This window comes from Euwallacea similis, chromosome 16, assembly GCF_039881205.1.
Source record: "Euwallacea similis isolate ESF13 chromosome 16, ESF131.1, whole genome shotgun sequence".
Lineage (NCBI taxonomy): Eukaryota > Metazoa > Arthropoda > Insecta > Coleoptera > Curculionidae > Euwallacea > Euwallacea similis.
The window spans coordinates 50,461-76,584 of NC_089624.1; the positions used below are offsets into that span (position 1 = coordinate 50,461).

A 26,124-nucleotide genomic window follows, 5' to 3' on the forward strand; every position below is an offset into this window, starting at 1 on the left:
ATATAATTAAACAAACGAAAAACTTACAGTACAATTACTAAAAAAATGTCATTATTGTCATGCACGATGTACAGAAAATTACCACAAACATGAAATCTACAAGTACACACGAAGAAGAAATCTGCAAAGAGACACCAAAAAGAATTCTGTAAAACCACACAAAGAAGAAACTTGCAAAACAGATTCCCAGATGGCGCCACACAGAAAAATCTCTCTTCTTTCGCATCCACCATTTAATCCTAATTGGTCCTACTATGAATACCCATTGTCTAAACGCAATTATTTCACATAACGTATGCATCAAGCAATTCCAAATTTACAATTCTATTTTATACACATAACTCCTGTATCGTGATAAAAATCATTATTACCTTACCACCACTATGTGTTCTTATCTTATATACATATTAAAATCATCTAAAAAATTAAATATTAATACATACCGAATCTCCTTAAAAATAATATATAGTTTAGTTTCTATCTTAAATTACTACATATTCCTGATCCATAACACTTAAATAATAATTACGACAATATAATTCGCTGCAATATCTACTAATTTTAAAATAATATAACATTTCCTTTATATGTATGTTCGACTTATGATAAAAAAAAGGGACTCTTTGATTACTTAAGTTTCGATGATAAGTCTTTGTCTTTAACAGTCAGTCGAGTAAGAATTTATGTGCAGCTAACTTATTTGTGTGCACTATAAATAGAGAAAGAGATGAAACAGTTCCTTAAGAAAGGGAGATTAAATAAGGCTAACCCCTTATCACCAATTCTTGATCCCCTTAAGATGTTATAATTTTCCCTATGAATAATATTAACTACATGATTCGAATATGTTTAATTCCTCGAGCATAACTGCCTAACGAGATCTTAGACCATTCCTCCTGACATGTACATAAGTTCCAATCTTCAACGTGTAATCTTCTCTGTTATCTTACCTTTTACATAAATTATTCCAAATAAGATAAGTAATACTTATAATGGTGAATATTTCAAATATCGTTGAAAGACCCTATACCTACTATACTGAGTTATAAATTCAAAATAAAATAACCCTTTATAATAGTACAATGTTCCAATTAAGTACTCTATGTTCTCAAATATTCAATTTCAAAATAATCCATAAGTTATGATACCTGCATTCTGTTCTTCCTCACATATTATCATATTATCTTTTACACAATTTTCTACTCCTTTTAAATTACTAATCAAAAAACTTAAATCTTCTTTATAAATTAGTGTAATATTCTTCTATTGCATCAAAATATTTAGTAAATTCAGACAAATGACTTTTCTAAGTTCTGCAAAGTTCTTTTAGAATTTCAGGAAGCTCCTAGTTAACAATGACTACATACATAATAATACTAATAAAATAATTTCTCTTATTCTGTTATTCCGAACATGTTTTAGTTAGGGTTTAGTTGTGACCGAGTCCAATACAACCTCTTCTAAGATCTAGCAACTTTAATTCTTCCATATTTATTAGTTTCCCAGGCTCCACAGTGTAAGTGAATAAATTACATCCACCATTCCATCTAGAAAACATAAATTATTCTTCTATTCAGCTACGATTATCATTTCCCCACTGGGGGTTTCCCACACTAGCTCCTCGTGCGATTTCTAGAATTACAGTCCGTTTGTATTTGGTGTCGATCGTACAATGCCTAGATTAATGTCAAAAAGAATTCGCAAATAAAAACCCTTATATCTGAACAATTTGCGTGCAAATATTTTTACGGTGAAATTTTCATTTAATTAATTTTTGAAACTATTGCTTCGATTTTATAAAAGAGCGGAAGATTTCTTTCCTCTTTGTCCTTTAGATCTATGCTTTTTCCAAGTACTGTCAAAGCACTAAGCTACATGGAAGGCACGTGTAGTTTAATATGTGTCACCCCTCCATGAAAAATAGTTTCCAGCATCTTCCTATATATCCCTTCTTCTTTCAACTTAGACACGAATTAACTTCCCAAATATGACAATTTATTGATATAGAAGTACAATAGGGATTATTACATCGTATAATTACTTTTCTAATATTAATCTGATTTTGTCGTGAAAAACAATTCTATTGAGATAGACGCAGTTAGCATTTGCTTGGCTCGGTGGAATTCATGCAGAACTGTGAGTTAACTAATGCATCTCAGGAAACTGGTAATAACCATATGAATGAAATTATTAATATTTTAGAGGAATTAAGGAATCTCCAAGTAAATCAGTTATTATAAAAATATGTTGATATGTCCCACTTCTAGTTATAATTAATTTAATAATAGATAAATTTAGTCGCTCTTCAATAAACAGTAAAAATCGCGACTGAAAGAAAGAAAAACAAATGATGAAGTATTGCATCCTCAATCGGTTTTCTTTCGTACTGATGATGATAATTATGATATCGACAATCAAAAACTTTCTAATGTTAAAACACCTACCAACGAAAATGATGATGTAAGCAAAAAATATGTTGAACTGTTAATGACAGCCTAAACCAAGCTAAAGTTCCCTTTTGACAGGTGAACAAAATCGTCGCTTAGCAAATTCTGATTTGTAATGATTGGAAGAGCCGACATCGAAGGATGAAAAAGCAACACCGCTACAAACGCTTGGCAGCCACAAGCTGTTATTCCTGTGATAACTTTTTTAACACCACTTGCTGAAAACTCTTCAAGCCAAAAGGACCAATAGTCTGTTCTTTCGCAGTTATGCTTAAATAAGATCAGAATTAAGCCAGCATTTGCCTTTGTTCTACGCGAAGTTTCTGTCCTCACTAATCTAGCCTTAGGACACCTGCGTTACTCTTTGACAAATATACAGCTCCAGACAAACTCTCCGCTTGGGAGTGTTCTAGAATCAGATCATATGGGAGCATGAAACGACATCCGTAGTGCTTAATAAAAACAAACGTCATCCGTTGGGAACGTAAGCTCCCGCTAAACAGAAAACACGTCCGCCATCCCAACATCTAACTACCGCTCTACTCGCTTGGATCGCGATTGCGCGGGAGGGGAGAGGGCGGGTACGTCTGAGTAAAGGCAGATGCCGTTGGATGATCTCAAGCACAAGAGGAGGTGCTGAGAGTAGAAAATGGAGACAAACTGAGTTTGTGGCTTTGAAGTTTAATTTCATTTGCTACTCTCCATATGCCCAATAAGTAGATAACTTAACATTAAAATAACATTAAATACCCATTTTCATGTATAAACTGTAACAAACGAGATGCTTGGATGTTGTTAAATACTTTTTTCTCCTTTTGTTTGAGAGAAGTATGACAAATCGTTAAGTATCATTAAGTAGGAGAAAGTGGAAGTTGCTCGTGAGATTCTGTTCTTTTTTTATTTTAAGCGTTTTATATCTAATAATATATATCTATATAAAATATAACAAAATAAATAAAATTATAATAATGAAAATATTATCGTATTTCTAATATGTAGACATTTTAAAATTCAAATACCAATCCCAAATGGCATGCCCAGCGTAAATATGAAATGAAGTGAAATTTTCATTTATCGAATTAACTTTCCATTTCTCCAATAGGAAGAAACATTTAATTTCTTTAATATATACAGTGCTTTCATTTCAAAACGAACCACCCTAAACAACTCTTGAAGTTATCTATTGTTTTAAAATTTCCAAAAACACGTCAATTGAGATGTCGAGGGGAAAACTTTTTGAGCTTATGTCCAATCCCTTATCTTCATCTCCTTGAGTAGGAGGCGACTCACCCCTAAAATCTGGATGGAATGGAATGGAGTCTCGAGTGATACTTCATTTTAAAGGACATGCAAAGATCTTTTCATCTACGAAGTTTCAGCTCATTCCGTCTAGCCATTTCAGAATGGCAGCCACTTTAATTTTGCAATTTTTACAACGAAAAAATTATTTTATCAAATGTTCAAAATGCGACCCGTTATTTTCGAGACACTTATATAACTTGGATAATAACATATCATTCAGTTAGTTCAAAAAAGATTCTATAACCTGTACAAACGATATTGCAACATAGCTTTGATTTTGACACACGAGACCACATAAATACCATCTTTATGATTTTGAAAAGGGTGTAAAATGATGGTCCCTAAAGGTATACTTTTAAAATTACTGGATCTTAATAGTTATGCGGGATCCATATCACGCAATTAATTTAAAGAACGCTACGGCTTTGATCGGTAAACTATTTAGATATATTTGAGCCAAATTGTGACTCAATTTGTTGGTACTTGAAGATGTATTACTCTCACAACACTAAGTAGAACAAGGTCTTCACCCCTGTTTGCTCACGTCAAAGAGCTGTTTAGTAGAGCAAAGTGCTCTAGAATATAAAGTTATGGCCTTGCATGAAGGGGAGGCACAGGAGAAATTTTAAGTGAACAGAGACGCCTTTGGGTGATCCTATGTACAGCATGGTGCAATGGAATTGCGATGTAAGGCTTCAAGTGAACAGGAACAACGTAATTGGAAACATGTCGTTTATTATTGCCAAATTCAGTACGGAGCGAAGAGAGTAGAAGATCAAAGTAAGATGAGTTTGTGTCTTAACTTAAAAGGGAACGTTCTGACTGTTGCTTTTGTTACTTAAATTCAATTTTACTTGATCAACATCTTGAGTTTTTGTGAGCTAATTTGCGGCTTAAGCGTTTGGAGGTGGAGGCATGTTTCTCCTACAAAGCTAAGTATATTTAGGTCTCCACTATTGCTTTCTTACGGTAAAGAGCCATTCAATCTGGGGAAGTCCGACGGGGTGCAAGGTTAGGGTCTTGTAGGACATGGATACTCTCCCTGAGTGAAAGACGCCGTTGGATAGCTTCACGCACAGAATGGTGTGATGGGATTGTAATGTAAGTTTTCATGTGAATGAGTACAACGTAATTGGGGACATGTCATTGGCTTTTACAACTCTGGGTATTGAACGTTGAGAGTAGAGAGTCGGGCTAGCTCACATAGTAAGGTTTGTCCCACTTGTATCTGGGGTCTTAGGTCCGAATACGATACAGGACAAAATGAATAATCAATATCTATTTCGCAGATTTTACATGTCCAACTTCCACATATCTTAGTTAATTGGACATTTTCGTTTTTGTTCTCATTTTCTGTAAGTTCTAATGACGATTACAGATTTATCACCGATTTGTTAATAGGAATTTCCTTCCGAAATCTTGCGAAGGAGTAGATGTTATTGTTAATTAGTTTTAGCTGAGAATAGAGTATAATTCATACCCTTTAACATCTTGCTGTGTATAATATTAACAGGAACTTTCCGCTGAGCTCTTAGAATCGGTTAAATGGTATTCTCAGTTAGTTTTAGCAAAGGATAGTGTGCATTTCATACCCTTTAACATTCCCTTGTCAAGTGGGCCTGTTCGTCCGAGCCCTTAATAAAAGATGAATGTTATTTTCAGTGAGTTTGAGCTGAAAAGAGTGTAGAATTCGCATCTTTCAGCGTCCCTTTATTGGGTGGGATGTTAATAGGAGCTTTCGTTCGAGCCCTTAGTATAGAGTGAATTGTATTCTCATTTAATATAAGCTGAAGATAATATGCAATTTTGATCCTTTAGCACCCTCTTGTTGGATTTTACCGTTAACAGGAATTTTCATTCAAGCCATTGAAATAAAAAACTATAGAGTTAAAATATATCAATAAAACATGGTAATTCCTTTTTTTTGCTTGTTTTATGGTGCTGCCAAGAATTTTTGGTTCATATATTAGATTATGGAATGCTATAATTATTAATTCAATTATTGATGTATTTACTTATTAATACCTAAATATTAATGGACAAAGTAATACTGAGGTGCAAATAACCACTTAATATTTAATTTAAGTCTAAATTATTTAAGTACCTATAGAGAATATCACAATTTGGTCCTATTAAAATCACTATGTTCAGATTTTGTTAATCCATTCATTTTTTCCTCATCGAATGTGGTGAGTTCCTTAACGGGGTCCACAGTCAAATTACGTAAACTTCTGATCGACAGTCTCACTGATCTTCTTAACGCATCAGCGCTGAAAGGAGCAGAAGTTTTGTTAAGTAATTTTGGGCCTATTATGGTCATAAATATTGCAGAAATTGGTGCGGTGAATATTATAGAGAGCGCGCAAACCATAAAGACTTTCTCGGCATAAGCGCGTTCATCTGATTTTTTCTCAACTAGTCCAAGCAATACTGGACCCAACGCTGCCTGAAATAAAATATACATTTAATTCCAATGTTATATCTTTTTATTAATATTCAGCGATAACAATTTTTATATATTTTTGTCACATTGATACATTTAATTTAAAAATAAAACGTTGAAAAAGTGAAAAAGATTTAGCTTTGTGAGAAATTTTCGGATTTTCAAGAAAATCAACCAATGGACTAATGATTATTACGGAAAACTTTTTAAAAATTACCGATTTAATCTCTACATCAATCAGAAATGTTCGATCAATACCGATATCTTCTACATGATAAGTTTTTATAATGATGCGTAATAAGATTGCATTTTATGTTAATGATGTTGGTAGTCTAACAGTAACTCAGACAATAACATAACTGTCGTGAATTTTCTGTTGTGAATTGTTGTCTTAACTTGGAAGAAAGTTAAAGTATCTACCACAATCGAAGAAAAGATTTATATTCTGTGAGAAATAGTTCGAAAGAAAAATAATAATTTTGAAAATTTTATTGTTTACCAAGAAGTACGCACAATTAATATGAAGCAACTAACTAAATTACAAAATAGGCATTTGCAAACAAATCTACTTTGCGGTAATTCCGTGAATTGCAATTTATTATTACAGATAAATAGATAATTAAACTGATCATAAATATATACAAATTAAAGCAAATAATTGAACAAATTAAGTAAGGATTAAGATTTTATTTTGAAATATGAGTCAAAGTCAATATATGGAACAATAGATAAAAAACTTACCCAATTTAACAGTTGTTTTGTCTAAAAATGAGTAAGTTCTTTATCCACCTATTCTTGTTGACTTTGAGTCACATTTCAAAATCAAATTTTATTTTTTGCTTAATTCCTTTAAGTACCTGTTTTATTTCGTGGCTACTTATGTTTAATTTTATTCTCTATCTATCTGTAATAATCAATTCCAATCAATGGAATATTCATAAAGCAAATTTGTTTGCAAATTCCCATTTTGCACTTTTGTTACTTTGCTCAAAGTCCCTAAAATTCTAATCTTATCTTACTACGAATTTAAATACAGTATACTAAAAAAAGTTTGCATTTTATTCCCTTTCATACTTTTCTTATTACTGGATTCATTTTTTTTCCGAATTTGCAAAAAATATACAATATGAATAAACTTGATAATTTGAAATAAATGTGTCGCAGCTTTAATATTTCGGAAAAAAATTATAATTTTTTGATAAAAGAAATAGTAGGTGTACTCATATGTTTAATGTGTTGTAAATAAAATAATATTTTATTTTTGCAAATATATAATTTTTTTCTATTATTGTAGTATCGGCTTTTTTTGGTTATTAAGTCATTAAATCGCCAAAAATGAGTGTATTTAAAAATATGAAATAAAGTTTTATTCACAACATCTTAAATATTTTAGGACACTCATATTTTATTTATCGGAGATTCAAAGCTTTTTTGCAAAGCTTAATTTGAAAACGCTGTATAAATATTGGTTCTAGCTGCGACAATTTTTTTCGACATATTAAAAGCTTATAGGTTACTGTAAATTTCCTGCAAAATGAAAAAAAAAAATTTAGAGTATTAAAAAAAAATGATCCACCGTGTATAATTTTATTATACATGGATAGAAGTTTACATTACCTGTACGGTAGCTTTTGCCATTATGGCGATTGCCGTGAAAAATTTTTCCTTCAGATTTAATCCACATCCTATTCCTACCAACATAGTTACGGCTATTCGAATTATGCAAGATGCCACTAGGATCGACAACCCTAAAAGTAATATAATAAAAATGTCAGTAATAATAGTTCATTGGTTTTCTTTATTGATACATTTATACAGCGTGTTTTTCAACACAATGTACTGTTTTGGGTGTTAAATTTACAACTTCACTTTCAGCTGTGTTGTGTTAAAGTAATAGCTATGAAACTTCGCAGAAGCAAGATATGCAATCCTACCTTTATTCTAATTTGTCAATTACGTCAAAAAAGCTCGTGATGTTTACGTATCTTTTTGATAGTGAAAATATTGCGATTACCAACAACTTACCGAGTAGAATTATGTGTCCATCTAACTCGTGAAATTTAATTTGAGCACCGGTTACAGAAAATAAAATAGGCTCGAAGAACATCCATAAAATTTCGAATCCTTCGTTAGCAGAATTTTCTTCAACATCCCATCCCTGCTTGCACCATACAACAAGAGCAGTGAACGCTGCTGAAACACAGCCAAGGGGACCCGCTCCTCCATATCCGATATAATCACTACCAAAGATACTAATCGTACATCCAACTAGAAGAAGCAGTATTCTCAACTGGTTCTAGAAAAAAAATTGGATTAAATTGATGAATAATTAAGATTAGTACAAAACTTACTACGTAAGGATCATTTTTCTCTGGAGTGTAATAGCAGAGAAGTCCCCAAAATACTCCAAAACCTATTCCTCCCACAATTGATATTGGGGCTTGCAAAATCACTGAGGTTAGTGACCCAGAAGAAAACATTACACTCTCAATAATTCCAAACGATGCTACAGAAATGGCATCATCTATTCCAGCAATAGCTATAATTAGGGTAGGGATTCCTTTCGCAACACCATACCCTTTGGATCTCAGTCTAAAATGATAAAAATGTTTGAGTGCAATTATTTATACTGTTCGATCATTGATATAATTTACCTCAACAAACAAACTACTGTTACAGCTGGGGATACAGCAGATACTACCGATCCCAATGCGAAACTATAGCTCCATGGAAAGTCTAATATAAATTTTCCAAGGACAGAAACTACTATAGTCTCTGCTAGCCATGGCGCTAATCCTATTTTGATCACGGACCATTTTAATCGCCTAAGTGCTGATGGGTCTAAATCCAATCCAGCACGTATAAGAATAATTACTAATGCTACTTTCCTAAAATCAAACAATTTTTTATTCTGAGAATTTCATTGATTTATCAAATTTTACATTTTAACAATGTAATACGGGTATTTTATAATATGGTAAACCGATTACTAGTGAATAACGGCGACAATTTGTACTAGTGCAGTTATTTGTAGTACAAATGCATTGAAATTTATTTTAAAGCAAAATGAATTCGTGCAATCTGAATCAGAAAAAACACTCATGCACTGTGCGCATTTGTGATATTTTCATTCCAAATTGCATTTATTTTCTTGATCTAGATTGCACGAATACATATTGATTTCAAAAAATAGAACTCCAATCTTTAAGGTTGTAACATGATCATATTAACACTCAACAGTATACATTTTAATGTTCGAAAAATAACATATATCGCCTTAAAAGTAGCATTCAAACTTTAACACTCGGTATTTCGCAGCAGCAAATCAGTTCTGGACATATTTCTAAGAGTTCGTTTTCGTAATTCTGAATGAAGAATCTGCACTGTTCTCTGAAGAACATTTCACAATGCCCTCTACTCTGCATAATCTATGCAACTATGCACTATGAAGATTTAGTTAACTGCACAAGTACGATTGGTTTTAGAAATACTTGCAATTATTCGCTTCTAAAAGTGTCGTTAGGTACCTTAATTGTTTCGTGATAGGCTCAAAGGAAGAGTCTATGTCCACAATATCAATGTTTTGCATAAGAATGCCGGTAAAAAGCATTCCAATAAGTCCCGGTAAACTGCATAAGGTTACAAGCCATCCTCCCAGTTTGCTTGCAAGAACCAGAATCAGCAGCTGGAAAAGTTTCCCATTCGGAGGAGCTGCTATTTGACCTGAAATTGTATCAAATTCTTAATAATTAATAACAGTAATAACTGTTTTATAATTCAAGTTGATTATATAAGCTGATTCTCAGATTCAGACTATTAGTTGCGTACAATTACAATTCAAAGACTGTTCGTCTTCATGTTCTATATTTCGAACAGTTCTTTAGAGGCTCATTTTTTATATTGTCCCAAGTGAGAGTATCGAGGAGAATACAAGGTTGGTGAGAAGAAAGTTATGTACCGTTTCGTCGTTAACTTCATTTTTGTAAGTTATTATCCTTGAGCCAATTAATTGTATTTGGGGTGTGAACATCAATCACAAATATGCATACTTATATCAGATGCCATAAAAATGATATGTATAATATCATAGAAATTTGGTTTGAGAGGCTTTGAAAATCCGGATTTAATTTTTTTTTTTTTTTGGAAAATGTTTTCGTCAAGTAATTTATAAATGAGAAAAAATAGGATCTATGTTTATAAGAGAAACCCACCTTAAAAATTAATTTTCTTACCATTCCTAAGTATTATTTAATGTTCTGTTACTGTAAATAATTCTTTCAATTAGTTACTTACCGACAATCGTATATAGAACGCACCAGGATGCTATTCCAATGACCAGGAGACCAAAAAGGCGAGAAAAGCTTCGGTATCCAGGAAAAAAAGGATAAGGACATATGTAGGACCAGTATGGTGGTTCCCATGTATCCGAATCTGCTTCTTTTGATCTGCATTTCAAGCAGAATGCATACCACCAAGATCTAAAATTTAAATATTGTAATATAAAACATTAAAACAGATTATAAGACAATTAGCTGCAGACTTCTCCGGGCGAGAATGAATATCATATAAAAGCCTTTATATACAGGGTGGTCACTTTTACGACGCATTCTATGGGGATTTTCGAAACGGTTAAAGATACAAGGTTGGTTAAATGGAGAAAAAGTTTCGTATTTTTATGCTCTGCAAAAAGCTGAAAGCAAAATTGAAATATCTTATGTAATTACTAAGATATCAAAGAAATACCAAAAAAGTCGATTTTCTTTTTTTGTCTATAACTTATTTATTTTTCATACAATCATTTTGAAACTTGGGTGTTCTATATTTTCCGTCAGTGTCTTCAATATGGAAAGGTCAAAAATATCCTAGGCCTACTAGTTTACGTGAAAATAATACTAACTTTCGATTTTCTTATGGACGCCATATTGGATTTTCGCATTTTTGAAAAACACGAAAGATTTCCGTTTCGGCGAGGTGCAACACAAGGGTCTTCTGAACTATTTTACAATAAAAATTAAAATATTTAAATATTTAATGAAAAAATCAAGTAGCACTGAATTTGTCAAGGTCATAGTTGGTTACCAAGTTACTGACTGTCTTTGACACATAAGTCAAGTAGCCAATAATACAACTTTTAAATAAGTAATAAAAAAAATTATCAAATGTATTTTCGAAAATCAATAACACAAACTTTAACATTAACTAACATTAATTAACAAAGAAATTAATACGAGGAGAGAAAATTATATAAAATGTTCAAAATGACCGCCACTATGAGTAATACATAATGCCGTTCGCTCATACTACATATTTGAAGTAGCTCTTCTGATAACAACTGGGTCAATGGTCCGAAAGAAATTTGTAATTGGGTTTCTAAGATAAGATAAGCGTTTTTTGAATGTCTTATGTACACATTATACATGTCTATTTTCTCATCTTTGGAGAAATATCATCCCATTTTGATAAAAATTAAAATTTACTTAATTCACAGAAGAACAAAACTCACTTTTTTACTAAATTTCTTTTTAAATAAAATTATGTTGACATAGCAACCAATAATATTGGCTACTTGACTTATGTGTCAAAGACAGTCAGTAACTTGGTAACCAACTATGACCTTGACAAATTCAGTGCTACTTGATTTTTTCATTAAATATTTAAATATTTTAATTTTTATTGTAAAATAGTTCAGAAGACCCTTGTGTTGCACCTCGCCGAAACGGAAATCTTTCGTGTTTTTCAAAAATGCGAAAATCCAATATGGCGTCCATAAGAAAATCGAAAGTTAGTATTATTTTCACGTAAACTAGTAGGCCTAGGATATTTTTGACCTTTCCATATTGAAGACACTGACGGAAAATATAGAACACCCAAGTTTCAAAATGATTGTATGAAAAATAAATAAGTTATAGACAAAAAAAGAAAATCGACTTTTTTGGTATTTCTTTGATATCTTAGTAATTACATAAGATATTTCAATTTTGCTTTCAGCTTTTTGCAGAGCATAAAAATACGACACTTTTTCTCCATTTAACCAACCTTGTATCTTTAACCGTTTCGAAAATCCCCATAGAATGCGTCGTAAAAGTGACCACCCTGTATATATCACTGCTCATATCAACATTGAATATTTGCGAGACTTGCATCTGACCATTAAACAAATAATAAACAGCTAGCTGAGTAAGCAAATTGTTCAGTGAGAGATTTTAGTACGTGTTTTTGTAGTGGATATTTCTGAAAAGTTTTCCCCAGTAAATAAATGAACAATTTTGATTTTTGTGACTGATATAATTATATGACAATCGTTTACTCTACAATGACCTCCAATGGTAGAGTCAATAATTGTGCAACTGTTGGGACTTCCGCTTAATGGCGCGTTAATTAGTCAAATATATAACATCTACAGTTGCGGACTTCATGACATACGCATCTGTGGTAGCTGATAACATTTTTTAGTCGAATTTCAAATAGTTGGTCAATAGGGCCGTAATTTTGAAGTGTCGTACAAGAATCGGACATGTGGAAAAAGCATATTTAAAACTCAGGAAAACGTAAGGTTTTGCGTTTCTTTGCGCATGTCCTCTTTATTTTAACTTCAGGTAGATTCATTTTACTTAATTCGACCCAGGCGAAACAAAATCTCACGAAAATAATTAACAATATTCACCGCAAAAGATTCTTACATAACATGCACAATTTGTAATAATTTCCACTAATGGTGGATTTGGATCAACAATACTGGTTCTATCCCTTATGGGTGAAACAACTAAAAAATATTTTCATTTCAAGAAAATCTTTAAGTTTTATTTTTTCAAACTTGAATGGACTAGATTTGACATTCTTATTTTCAACACACCGTACATTCCTTACGTTTCACGTTTTATTATGTAAACTATGTGTAGATAAATTTTTACAAGTTGTTTCGACTAAACAATTTTTAGGTAAAAACTCCTCTAGCTAAGGCCTTTCATAGAATTATTTATTAAGCATTTTACATGTTTCAAGCAAAAGTATACCAAAAATTACATGTATACAGATTTTACCCCATAAAATCTGAAAGACCTGAAACATAACTTGAGCTATGACAAATACTCAGCTCGTTTCCAACTAACGTGGATACTATTAATTGAATATTAGCTTCTTTCATATTTGCTATCGATGATCTTGAAGTTAACTTTATAGAACTTGGATGTATGCTGCATGATTCTAACTTAAATGGTCAAATTTAAAGTAGGTTACAAAGCCACGGTCTACTTCAACATTATTTCCAACAAAATATAAAACATCCTTCTTTGTTCTTGCGACCTATCAATTATTTTGTTTTAAGACCCTTATTTGGTTACATATTATATTCTGTTTGTTGGCTCCAAGATTGTTGAAATGTTATTTATTAAGATAGTTCAAAATATCTATAGGATTATCTATTTGCTCGCTATTAAAAGTGGGTATGAAAATTTAAAAAAATATTAATAAAAGTAGGAAGGTCGACATGAATATTTAATAATATCTGTGTCCTTAAGTATATTGCAACAGAATAATTCTTAAGCAGTTGAAGAGAATGAAATGCACTTTCGATTTTCAATTCAACTTTTGTGTGAAGTATTAATTGACTTTAATACGGAAATATAAACATGGAAAAGGTACAATATCCAAAATAGTAGATACAATCGTCTATGATGGAATGCTAGCCTTGACTGTTTTATTATTAAAAGCGGTAAACTTTTTAAACCTTTTCATTATTTACTGTCACGAGTAAATATTTAGACATGAGTGTTTTTTACATGACAAGGGTATGCTAAACATGACATGAAATTGGCCCTGGCATAAACTCATCCAAGAATTACAACACTTATAAGAAAGCTGCAATCGTTACATTAATAATAAAATCATTAAGAACTCGGAAAAATTGATTTGCGATATTTTCTGCAATGATCTGATCAACTGATATGCCTATAATGATATCTTACCTTGGATTATCATCACCGTTATCAGAAAACCTGGTTTTAGATTTTTGCGACGAAGTCGATATTTTTGATAGACTCCGAGCTAACTTAGTTACATCATTATTTCCAGGTTCATCACTTTCAGTGCCTGCAATAGGTAGAATTAAATATAGGATTTATACAGGTAAATTAATTACTGGATATACACAGTTCTCATATATAAAATTATTTAATTTATCATTAAAAGAAAACCTCAAGTAGGCATCAGAACATCAGAGGCCTATCTTGATGAAATACATCGCCCGTTATCTATTCATCAGATGTTTGATGGGAAATAACAAATGGCTTAATCAACGCTCTAAGTTTACGGTTAACTATCTATTGCAAGGTCTTTCTTAATGATCAACCGTTAGATTATTCATAATCCAACTAAACTACATTTTAAGACAAAAATACAGATACAAATCATACTGTGTCATATAAAAGAGTGAATTTGGTGATGATACATACATATATCGGTAATGAAAGATCAGATTTTTTAAATCTCACCTCGCACAGGTTAAAAAGGTGCATGAGGAAAAGTATTTTTTAATTTTTTAATATTTTTTAAAAATTACTTTAAAAAATAAATAAAAACAAAATTCCACAAAATCACCATTTTCAATGTATCTAAAAAATGAATTAAGATTATTCATTTTTGCAAAAACCGTCCGCAAAGTCCAACTTTTCTCTAATTTAATTCATTTCGTGTCCTTTGTGGTTTTCAAGATTCCCATGCAGAGCATCCTTATCTGAAACTCTTTATATAAAGAAAAAATTGTATTTTTTTTTAATTTGCATTAAGTATCCATGTCTCTTTCAATTAAGTTTTCATGGCCTACATTTGCAGATGAAAAGTAAATGGAATATTATAATAAACGGTCCTAGTTACCACAGAATAGTACTACGCTTATTATTTAATAACATTCAATTAGTTAATAAGAACATTTTTATCTGCATAAATTCAATAAAATTCAAGCAATGATTTGGTGTTAACTATATAACACTTACATTCAACTTTAATTTCATCCAGATAAACTTTCATTTTAGTTAAGACTTTTTAAATAAAATTATTACTGATCACTCATTCACTTATATTATTACTGGCGAAAGTAGAAAGTTGAATTAGCGATATAAATATAAATAAAAACTTTTGTCCTTGCCAGAGGTAATTTACCTAATATAATAAGAAGCGAGGCCATTGGTCAGACAAGGGTCATTGGAAAGTATGGAGGAGCAAACGAAGAGAAAAAGTTTTATTTTAGTTTGTAACGGAGTCTTACAAATAAACGATAATGGCTTCAGTCATAAAACTACCAAATGCGGCACTGAATTGCTCTGCGAAATGTGTCGATATATGTATAAAACCTTTAATGAAATTTCAAATTTCTTCTGATCACAGATCAAGTACACACATCTTTCAAAAGTGAGAACATTTAAGACTGCTTCTGTCATTAGAAATAACCAACTTTTCCGCGGGAAATAGAACTAACTTAAGTAGGTACGTTTACCTATTTCAAAATAATATGGATTTAAATTAATGCGACACAGGTAAGGCTGGGTTTATCGTATATTTTAGGGACCTACTTACTTTGAAAAATTGGACTCTATAAGTGTATAAAGAATGTTATCATTGGAACATTATAATTGCTCTTTTGTATCGATATTATTCAAACGAACAAGGATGCAGTTAATTAAATTTATCACATGTATAATAAGAAATAAAACTTTTCACCAATGAAACAATGTATGTGTGAGTAAAATTTACTACCTAACTTTTGCAAAATTAAAATATAACGAAATAACACACTTCTACTTCAACAATAGCATACCTAATCGTTGGCCTTTTACGGTCATTGTCAAGATTAAGCAAAAATCCGTAAGTCATTAAATTCAATGATTTTAAATTCCAATACCAGACCAATATCTTGAGCACGAATTTGGTTCCTTGATTTCATATTTTGTTCAACATCGATAAACATTCATCTGTGGAAAATATTCCATCGTGAATTACTACGTACTCGTAATAAGATTAGCAAAAAGATAATGGCGGATAGATACCTCAGATTTACAACGAATTAGCAAATTGTGTATGTAATTTCAATAAGCTACAAAAATTGTTCTCACAAACGTGTGTTCAATTAACTCGTAGAGTCAGTTTAACATTTTATTACGCTTTTTTGTTAAGATTTAATATCTCATTCACAAAAGCAGTATAAAAAATTCTTTGTTAGCGAAATAAGTTCTGCTGTTGAAATAAAATACCAAATCTATGCACCACGTCAATGACGCTTGAGAAATTTAATGAAACATATTCCATTTGCTGGGTTCTTGTTCATTTCAACGTATTAGATTGGTATTAGCTATGTAAGCCATAAAATTTGTTTTCTTTACGTTAGAACGATTATGGTTAACGTGTGCATGTAATGCGGATGTGCAAAGATATACCCATCATGATACAGTTAATTCTCAATAAAACAAGCCACCCTGTATTATTAAGTGAAAAATGATTTCATGTTTTGGAAAAATCGTAAAAATTTAAGTAATTTTTATACTTAATATAAGGTTTCTATTAAATTCTCTAAAGTTACGTAACCTATTTGGACTACACTGTAGATAAAGGGAGTTGGACTAAAAAAATGCATTTTCATATTACCATCTGCAAAACTATAAACCGTTATAAGGTACATACATACTTAAATGAATGCTTGTGTTCAACGAATTCTTGAATGATTTTTTTATAACCAAAACTCATGACTTGGAAATATATTCTATCAAAACAAATCCAAAATCCTTTTTCAGGTATTGGAAACGTGAAGAAATTGTTGTCAAAATTGCCATCATTCTTTCCTTTCAAAAATAGTTATTTTCATAACAAGCGATGAAATTAAATCATAACGCACGAGAGTGGCCAATACGGTGATGCGTTTCCTATATTGTGATATTTTATTGAATATTATTACCGGGATTGACATCTTTTAGCTATTTTAGAAACATGTAGGATGCAGTTAAGTTCTTAGTAGGGGCATATTTTGTCTAATTAACTAATACAATACCATAATAATTCATTACGCTGTACTCATATTTTATTTGTTTTTCCTAATACACGTGTGTGTTAGCATTTTTTTGCGACTATTATCTCCATTGTTGTTTCCTTTCCTTGGGGGTCGCGAGAAAAAATTAAAATATTTCCCGTTTTTCAAAACTACGTGTTATAAGTCAACATTAGAAACAAATGATAATTTTAAGACTAAATTTGTGCTGTAAACATGGAGCTAGTTTCCATAGAAACCAAAAATTTAATCAAGCCATTGCCCATTCCAACGTTTTTGAAAAAATTAGTTTCTAGTTCTAGTTTATCACATTAGTAATTTGGTAGTTAAAAAGTAGTTAATATTACTGAATTGCATCACTTACTTAATGGTATAAAGTGTGTCATGTTGAAAACGTATATCTTTAGCACAATAGAACGACTTTAAAATTTATCAGTGTTAAGCCGCGTCTTAATGAAAACCGACACACTTTCAATGAAAAAGGTAGGTACGCACTAACCGGTATGGTAACACAATTTATTTCGCTTGTTGATGCGTTCGATTGTGACGTAGACCGTGAACCATCCCCATCACCATCTTAGAACGATGGGTACCTACCGATTCGAAAATTGTTTAATTTTTCAATGACCATGGACATGATTGATTGCTTCATACACATGTTTCTATACGACTTAGCATTAAGGTAACATACCGCTAAATGAAAGTGTACTAATAAAAGATTACTTTTTGCTGAACATGACCAATTTGATTCCTGGAGCTATTTTGCAGGTGCGGTGTAATTTTATTATGCAATTTTTGATTCCAATAAACCTAAAAAATTTTGTTCTCGTGTAACTGTCGATAAATTATTACTCGTCAAGTAGGATGGGCTCATAATTCGTTTTTTTTTGTCTAAATATTCTCGGTACACACCCTCCCCAAATATTTTTATGGTGCATCACAAAAAAAATTAAATTTAAATTACTTGATCAGTTAAATATTTATTACCGTTATTAAGTTATTTGCAAAATTGTCAAGTAGTTAATGCATGTAACTTTAGGAAATTTTCAGTTTCTACTAATATTTTATGTATTTAGTACGAAAATTATCATATTCTTGGCGGACGAGGTAAATTGATAACATCAGAGGTTGACATTATGATCTGCCTATAAGATATACATATCATTTACGTATTATTTCTTTTGCAATTCAAGATTTTAAATGTGTAAATTTTAACCATCTATACAGAAACAGCTACAGATAAAAGAATATATTCCTGGCGACAAATGTAAGCGAAACTTTGACCTACCTGGAACAATGTCTTTTGCGATACTTCTGGATTGAAGAAAAAAAAATTAAAGCAAACGGAGTGTTATTATATAGCAAACTAATATAATTTTTTTTTATTCCAGATATCCTGCATAAACCTCTTTTAACTGCCCAAGGGAGTATAAGGACATTTTTAAACTATCGTATACCTATCCCAGCCTCTTTTTTTAAAAATTTATAAAGCACTAAGCAGAAAGTCATAGAAATTTCACTTTGACACTTTTTGTTTAACTACTTGTTTTCGAATATGGGCAAAGGAAGAGAGATATATAAACAAAAATAAAACCCCATAATTAAAAAAAAAATGAGAAATCTACACTTAATACTTACATAATGCTGGATTATCAATTCCCATTATGAACCCTGACGCGGCGTTGTAATGATCGATTCCACTAGAATTATAATTAGATGGTTGCTCCATTTTTAGTAAAAACCTGGAATAAATATCTTATTATTTCCGTATTCTGCAAGTGAGCTATAGATATTATGTTTCTTTTAGTAGTAGCTTGTTTTGCATTAAAAGTATTTCTAAAAATTAAACGAATACAGGCATTATAATAATACATAAGAGATGTAGGTATTGCAAAATCGAATTACGTCGCCTTACAGAGAGAAAAAATTAGCTGTCTAGCCATTATGGTCTTCTAGCATCAATATAAGATGTTGAAAAATACTCCACTATATCGCATTCGACACTCTATGTAAACATAATAAGTGTGTAGAAACTTCAGTGCCTGATCCTATCTGGATATTTTCTTGTTTTTTAATTAATTTCATGGATTCATCAATTTTATCGCTTCTAAGTCATTTGCAAAAGGGTTTTTAATTTTAAATCCCTCCGGGTGTGAATGACTTAATTTAGCCAGTGCGTAACGTTAATTAAATTGTCACTTCATTTCCCGAAGTAGGTATCTACATACATGAAAAACGCCTATATTAACCAATATCACACAATACCAAGCTACCTCATCACTAGGAGATAATTTGCATAAATTACACAAAGTAGTGGTTACATTAAATTTAACAATAAGACATTCACTTTCATTCATAAATCCCTTCATTGTTTTTAAACCGGTTTATTTATGGGCTCGCCAATTGAATAGATTATTAAATTTTTTTTTCCATTGACTATCAATTAACACGTTTGTTTAATGTATGCGAAATCGATCATTAATGATTCACTTTAACACTTCCATTTTATAATTGTTTTTTTTTACTTTACTCCACGATTTTTTTCTAGATAACCCAGTATACACAAATTCATCATCAAATACGACATTGTGGTACCTGAAGAGATTTACGCTTTATGTGATGATTCCGCCCGTGTGGGGCGGTTAACTTAGAAAAAACTATGCATTTTAATGGTCATTGAAAGATGAATGGTTGCGAAACTAATGAATTTGGAACGAGTTAATCTCAAAACTAAGTTTATTGTCAAAAATAATTTGATTCATTATCAGACTTTTGACATTTTAGTTCCAGAATCGACGTTTTTAACATCCTAAATGCCTTAAGATTATTACACATGGCAGAAACACACAGTAGCTGCTTGCAAATGTATTTATTAAATTTAGATTTTGGATTTTAAAAACGTAATATACATATGTAAATAAATTTTCCAAAAAACTCTTACTAAAATCGGAACTTTTACAACAATATGGAAATGAGTTTTCGGTTTCTAACCAAAAAACAGAAAAATTAAAGGTCAGTTTTTACGGATATTTAGAAAATTATTGGCAACACTGCCAATTTGAAAACATATTTTTAGCTTTTTTGTTCAATTACAAAGATTTGCCCTTATTTAGCCGACCTCGTATGTTTTAATTTAAGATAGCCGAAATCCAATTATTAGACTTGTGGACTACTAAAAGTAAAAGTTTACTATATTTAGAGAACTAGAATTTGTTGTTAAATTTTTTAAGTTTAGACTTGCACAAATTTTCACCTTTAACGACGATAAGAATGAGATCTTAACTATTTATTACAAATAATGCCCCTATAGACGTATATAGTTGTAATTGAGATTTCACTACTTGAAAATATTGCGTTCACCATTTTAACTAGATTCTTATAAGTAAATGTACTATATCGGAAATTGCGATCACTGTTATTTTTGAAGTCACTCTAAATGAACTAGAAACTATACCCACATAGTGTGCATTAAGGATTACAAAAAAAGGTACATTTGAAAAAGTATTAACAAAAGACGATCCAAACAATAACGCTTACCTATTCTAAAATCTAGAAAATTTAAATTCAAAATAAAAATTTATTTTAATAAATTGTTTCTTCAATAGTGCCGTTTGGGACATTAGGGTTCCAACGTACTTTTAACAGACAAATAATACCATTTTTGTCATGACTTTGCATCCAAAAAGAACCCTGACTGTGGCATCGGAAAAGTTCAAGAAAATGTCAGAAAGTCTGTACATATACCTACTCGAAAATTTCATAATTACTCATCTACATACATTTAAATTTTAATTATCTGAAGAATTTAAAATAAATTATGTAAATAGAGGGATTCTGAGGGTCGAACGAAGCGAGGTCCTGCAACATAGCAAGAGTTACATAAAATAGTATGTCCTAAAAAGTTGTATATATGATTTTTTTCTGATTTTGCTACTTGAGAAAGATATAATAAGAAAATTTGAACATACTGTTATTATAATTAAAATATGCTTTTGAAGTAGCGGCTTGGACTTTTGTAACACCCTGTATATGATGTATCCCTACCTAAAAATGACATCATAGGATCACTGATACAGGGTGGTTGTTCGGCTCAGAAATCGGACCAGTTTTGTGAATGCGGACAATTGTTCGCTCCGTCCAATTTTTTCTAGATCATTAATTAAATCGAATGTTCATCGTATACGAAGAAGACAAAACGTGCATGAATTTTTTGCATAGTTTTCTATGTATAGCTCGAAGTAGCAAAAAACTTATTAGTGTTGATATCAACATTTTAATTAGCTGCCTTAATCTTATTGAAATTTCATGCAACGAAACATATCTATCGGTCGTGAGCATTGCAAAAAATTTAAATTATGTTAAAAATGGGCTGTTTTAGGTTGTCAAGAATTTTTAAGAAGCATTTTTCCCGAAAATCGTATATGTGTCTACGAATTAAATATGCATATCTTACTTTGTTAACCTCTCAGGTTAACAAAACGAACAAACGAGAACTATTATTATTGGTTTTTTTATTCATCATTATTTTTTACATGTTTAGAATATATATTATAAAATCAAATTTTAATAGGTTTACAGACCTATTTAAAAGTCGATAGCCAATGGGCTTTCCTCGCAATAGGAAAGAAGTTGAATTTTTCATAATTTGATGAAAAAATGCCAGATAATCGACAGTTACAAAAATAGTATTATTTTGATTAACCTATAACCGCCCTCTATGTATTATTAAAATTTTTAAACTTTCTCAGCATTATTAACAAGATACCTAATGCTGAAAATGCAGCTAAACATAGCCAAGATTGAAATTCAGAATTATTTCCACTAATGGTAATTTTAAGAATGCTTTTCATTTCGTGGGCTATAGCAAGATGCATGTATGTTAGTGATAAGTTTTGATGTTATCTAAGTTCTGGGCGCATACTGTTTTTCTAACCCAACTTGGGTAAAGTTGTCCTGTTGGTAAAAAGGCTAAAAATAAATCATACGTAATGCTTTTCATTCTAGTAGTCTTACATCGCTTGGATCATAACAATGATCAAACTAATCCATTTTCACATTTTACCATTGTTTTCGGTTTAGGATTATCTGAAGAACTCAAATGAGCTATATTTTTAAGATCAAGTTTGTGTTTTCTTCTTCTAGATAATTACAAGGACGCCGAATTTGCAACGTAGGTAGGTAAATCCAGTCTTATGATCGTTTAAATGTGTTATTGACCTTTTTTTATAAACCTCTTGCCTTGAAGTAGAAAATTATAATTATATTTATCACGTGACATGTAGTTTACATATGGGTATACACAGTATTTTTTGCCACAAGAATAGTAATACACACCTATATATTTTTGAATCATTATATTTAACAACAATAATTTAATTGCTTTTTTTCGAAAAAACTTAATTTATATTACAATAATGTTATTAAAGGTGTTCTATATGTTTGAGGAGGATTGTTCATTTTTTCTTTTTTTGTTAGGGAATAACGATTCACAAAAAACAATGTTTCTGTGGGGACCCTCTCCATCCCCCTCTTGACAGATTGGGCAATCAGCATATGCCACACCATGTTCTTTCGTTTGTTTTATTATTGAAGCTGTGAAATTGCATACTATTCTCAGTTAAAACTGAGTATAACATATACCCTTTATCCTGAAGTGCTTGGTCGAAAACCCTGATTAATGTTCCGGTGACAGATCTGTCACCGTCTTCAGAACCTATGAAAAAAATTATTATAAAAACGAAAATTAACAGTTAACTAAAATATATGAAAGATCAATATGTAAAATACATGAAATACTCTAAAACACGAATGTTTTTGAATGACTTATTCACCAGGTGGCTACTTTTAGGTACTTTTTTCATATTTAACGTACTGCTTTCATTCTAAAATAGAGATAAATCTATTTACTATCCGAAATTAATTAGTATTACCTAATTGCACTCATGGGCAACGAAAAGAGCGAGTTGAAAAACCACCTTGCGAACGCAGAAACTGTGGTAAAGGTTAAGTAATTGCTGAAGATTTGTTTTTAATTTAATCTTTCAGGTTTAATATGCAAATAAACCCATGTAATCAATTAATGTTACTAATTGAACAACGAGCATGAGATTTTTTTTGATTTTAAAGATTTTCAATTCAACATAAGTCAAATACTAATTACCGTTACTCATTTTTTAGTTAATTATAAAGCAGTGAGTAATGAAACCATACTCGTCTATCTATCATTTGCACACGTTTGTGTGTAGATATATAAAAATATCGTTTGCTTTGCACTGCAGTTAAATAAAAAAGAAAATGTCTCTTTAAGGAAACAATAAACATTTAATGTTAATATGTGGAGAGTTTGCAAACAAGTTGCAAAGTTCAATATCCTGTAAATGCAAAAGTTATGAGAAACCTACCGTGTGAATAGAGGCATCTACTGTGTCTTTAATAGGAACCTCATATATATGTATACGTACACAGTGATATGCTTTTCAATGTTCATAATTTATTATGTTCGATTATTCAATAAGTTAATGAAATATATAAAATGGCTCTTTGAAAACATACGACTCCATTTTTGTTTTTATACGCAAAACTGTTTTTCTTGCACTTAAAAATTTGTATTTTATACTTCCCTGTCTTTATCGTCTTAAAATACATACTTTTCAAATTACAAGAACCCTTATAGTGCTTAATATTTATTAAGTTATCACATTGTAATATTTTCAAATAAAATAGTTTTTTTAATATTTGACTTTAAAATGCGCTCAATAAGCCTCTATTTTTGCACTTAAATACATTTCTTTTTATTGTAGAGAATATTCTTCTACAACATTTAGCAACCATACTTGTCACAAACCATTGGCGTCTTACAATTTTTGAACAACCAGCATTTGTCGGTCTTTTCTTCAATTTAGTTTCATAATTGGTTCTTTTTTTAGAAAAAATATATCTGTACCCCCTAATTTGCACTGACTGACCTCAAATTCATGTTTTCGAAATTACTGAAAACTCTTTTTGACAGTCAATGACAATTGTAGATGCACTATGCCTAGCCTATATATCCGCCACTGCTTCCATCTTTTTTATATCATCCATGCCACATAAATTGAATGAAAATATTTTGAGCCGTTTCCTAGATATTGCTATGTGTTTTAAAAATGTCACTCTGTTCATGTAAATCCCTAGAAGAGTACGATAAAATGTTAAAATAAACATCTTGTACAGGATGGTAGGTTTGGTAAGTGGCAGGTACCTATCTCAAATATTTTTATTTTGTGGAAAATAAATAATATAGTCATAGGTTATCTACATTATTATTTCGAGTGTCTGTAAATAAATTATCTGAATTATTGTTTAGTTTTGGAAAAGTGTCTATTACTATTTGAATTTTATGTTTTGCGAGCAATTATCGTTTATAAGCTGATCTACATATACGTAACATATATGAACACTAAGCTATCATGGTAAAGTAACCATTATTTGTTTCTGATGATGGAAATAGTTCCTAGCAAGTCGAGTACTTATAAGAAAAGAAAATATGTACATATTTCTCTGGAATCTACATATGTATATTTTTTACGCACAAATAGATCGAAACTGTTTGATTTCATTTTCGTTTTCATGGCGGTAACAATGAGTTTACCACCTCTGATTTCTATTTTATTTATTTTCTTTATCTTAATTTTTATAGTTTTATTATAAAGTTACCATAACGCCTATTTTTGACAACGGCTCGTAAAGCAAATTCAGTCTGTTAATTGTTTAACCGTTTTTAATCAAACAGCTAAGTATAATATAATTCTACTTACATGTAGAATATAAAAAAATATATTTGTCCCTGAAAGTAATGCAAGAACCATGGACCGAAGAAAGAATTATGATTAATACTAATAAAAATACTCTTGTTTTGCAATGGGCCTTAAAGTTCAAACACAAGCATAATCGTCTATAAAAACAATTCAATTTTAAAAAAATTGCAATTCATATTAAAAAAAAATGTTTTTATGTTTCATTATTATAATACACAAAGTCACAAAAACAATAATTATTCAATTAAAAAATCCCTAAGTAAGTTGCATTTTCACTAGACAAATCATTATCTCAGCGATAAGTATCTCAGTGGCATCCAAAAAGTTTTCAGCGTACTTGATTATTTATAACACTAAAGTACAACTTACCAGAACTACCAAAAGCACTTATTTGAACTGTTATATGTATAGGATAGATAGTTTTTAACTAGTTGGTAGTTCAAGATCCACTAATTATAAATAAAGATCACCAAGCAGCCGAACACCCTTTCAAAATGAAAAGTTTAAACCGAATTTAAACTGTTGAGTGCCACTACCAAGCACTTGCGTTATCTGATATATTATTTTATACCCAATAAAAGCGTTAATTAAACAGTGGAACAACATCTGTCAGTTCTCGATCGTATTAGATATAATTTCTGAACTTGATACGCTTAAACATGTTGACTTTGCCCAAAGCTTCGAATCCGCATGGTGGTCAGTGGTCATTGAAGCAGTGACGTATGAACTATAAGTTTAAAAGTCTTCGTTGGTATGTTCGTGCTCTTATTTTTGTGTTTTGTGAGCTTATGCATGAGCTTAGTCAGAGGCATGCGTTTGGTCGTGTAAATTAGTTAAATTGCTACTTTATTTGTGTAAATCATTAATGTAGGTATATAATACCATATCATATGATATAAATGATCTTTCTATAGAAGTGTGTCAGGAAAATTAAAATCATAAATAGGCATAAAAATTTTTGGAGCAAATTTTAATATATTTGGGAGAATTATTAATGTAGATTTCAGTCTATATTAATCTTCTTACATTGAAAACATTATAACTCATTTTTGCAATAAATATATACTTACTATTAACTGTCACTGTTAACGGATTTTGAGAAAC

The 26,124-nt window shown here is 30.9% G+C and overlaps 1 protein-coding gene across 2 annotated transcripts; it reads right to left on the minus strand.

Annotated features, from left to right (window-relative positions):
- Positions 1-5,709: 5,709 nt before the first annotated feature.
- Positions 5,710-25,691, minus strand: LOC136414041 (sodium/hydrogen exchanger 9B2-like). 2 transcript variants are annotated; one of them, XM_066397833.1, is made up of 10 exons: positions 25,390-25,691; positions 18,863-18,966; positions 14,157-14,280; positions 10,486-10,670; positions 9,720-9,915; positions 8,847-9,080; positions 8,544-8,784; positions 8,218-8,488; positions 7,810-7,940; positions 5,710-6,195 (listed from the first exon to the last, which is right to left on the minus strand). In XM_066397833.1, exons 2-10 carry the CDS (start codon positions 18,951-18,953, stop codon positions 5,866-5,868), a joined length of 1,803 nt encoding a protein of 600 aa, XP_066253930.1. In that variant the 5' UTR covers positions 18,954-18,966; positions 25,390-25,691; the 3' UTR covers positions 5,710-5,865. The 2 variants fall into 2 exon arrangements, with proteins under 2 accessions (XP_066253930.1, XP_066253931.1); XM_066397834.1 differs by lacking the exons at positions 18,863-18,966; positions 25,390-25,691 and adding an exon at positions 17,589-17,757.
- Positions 25,692-26,124: the final 433 nt, after the last annotated feature.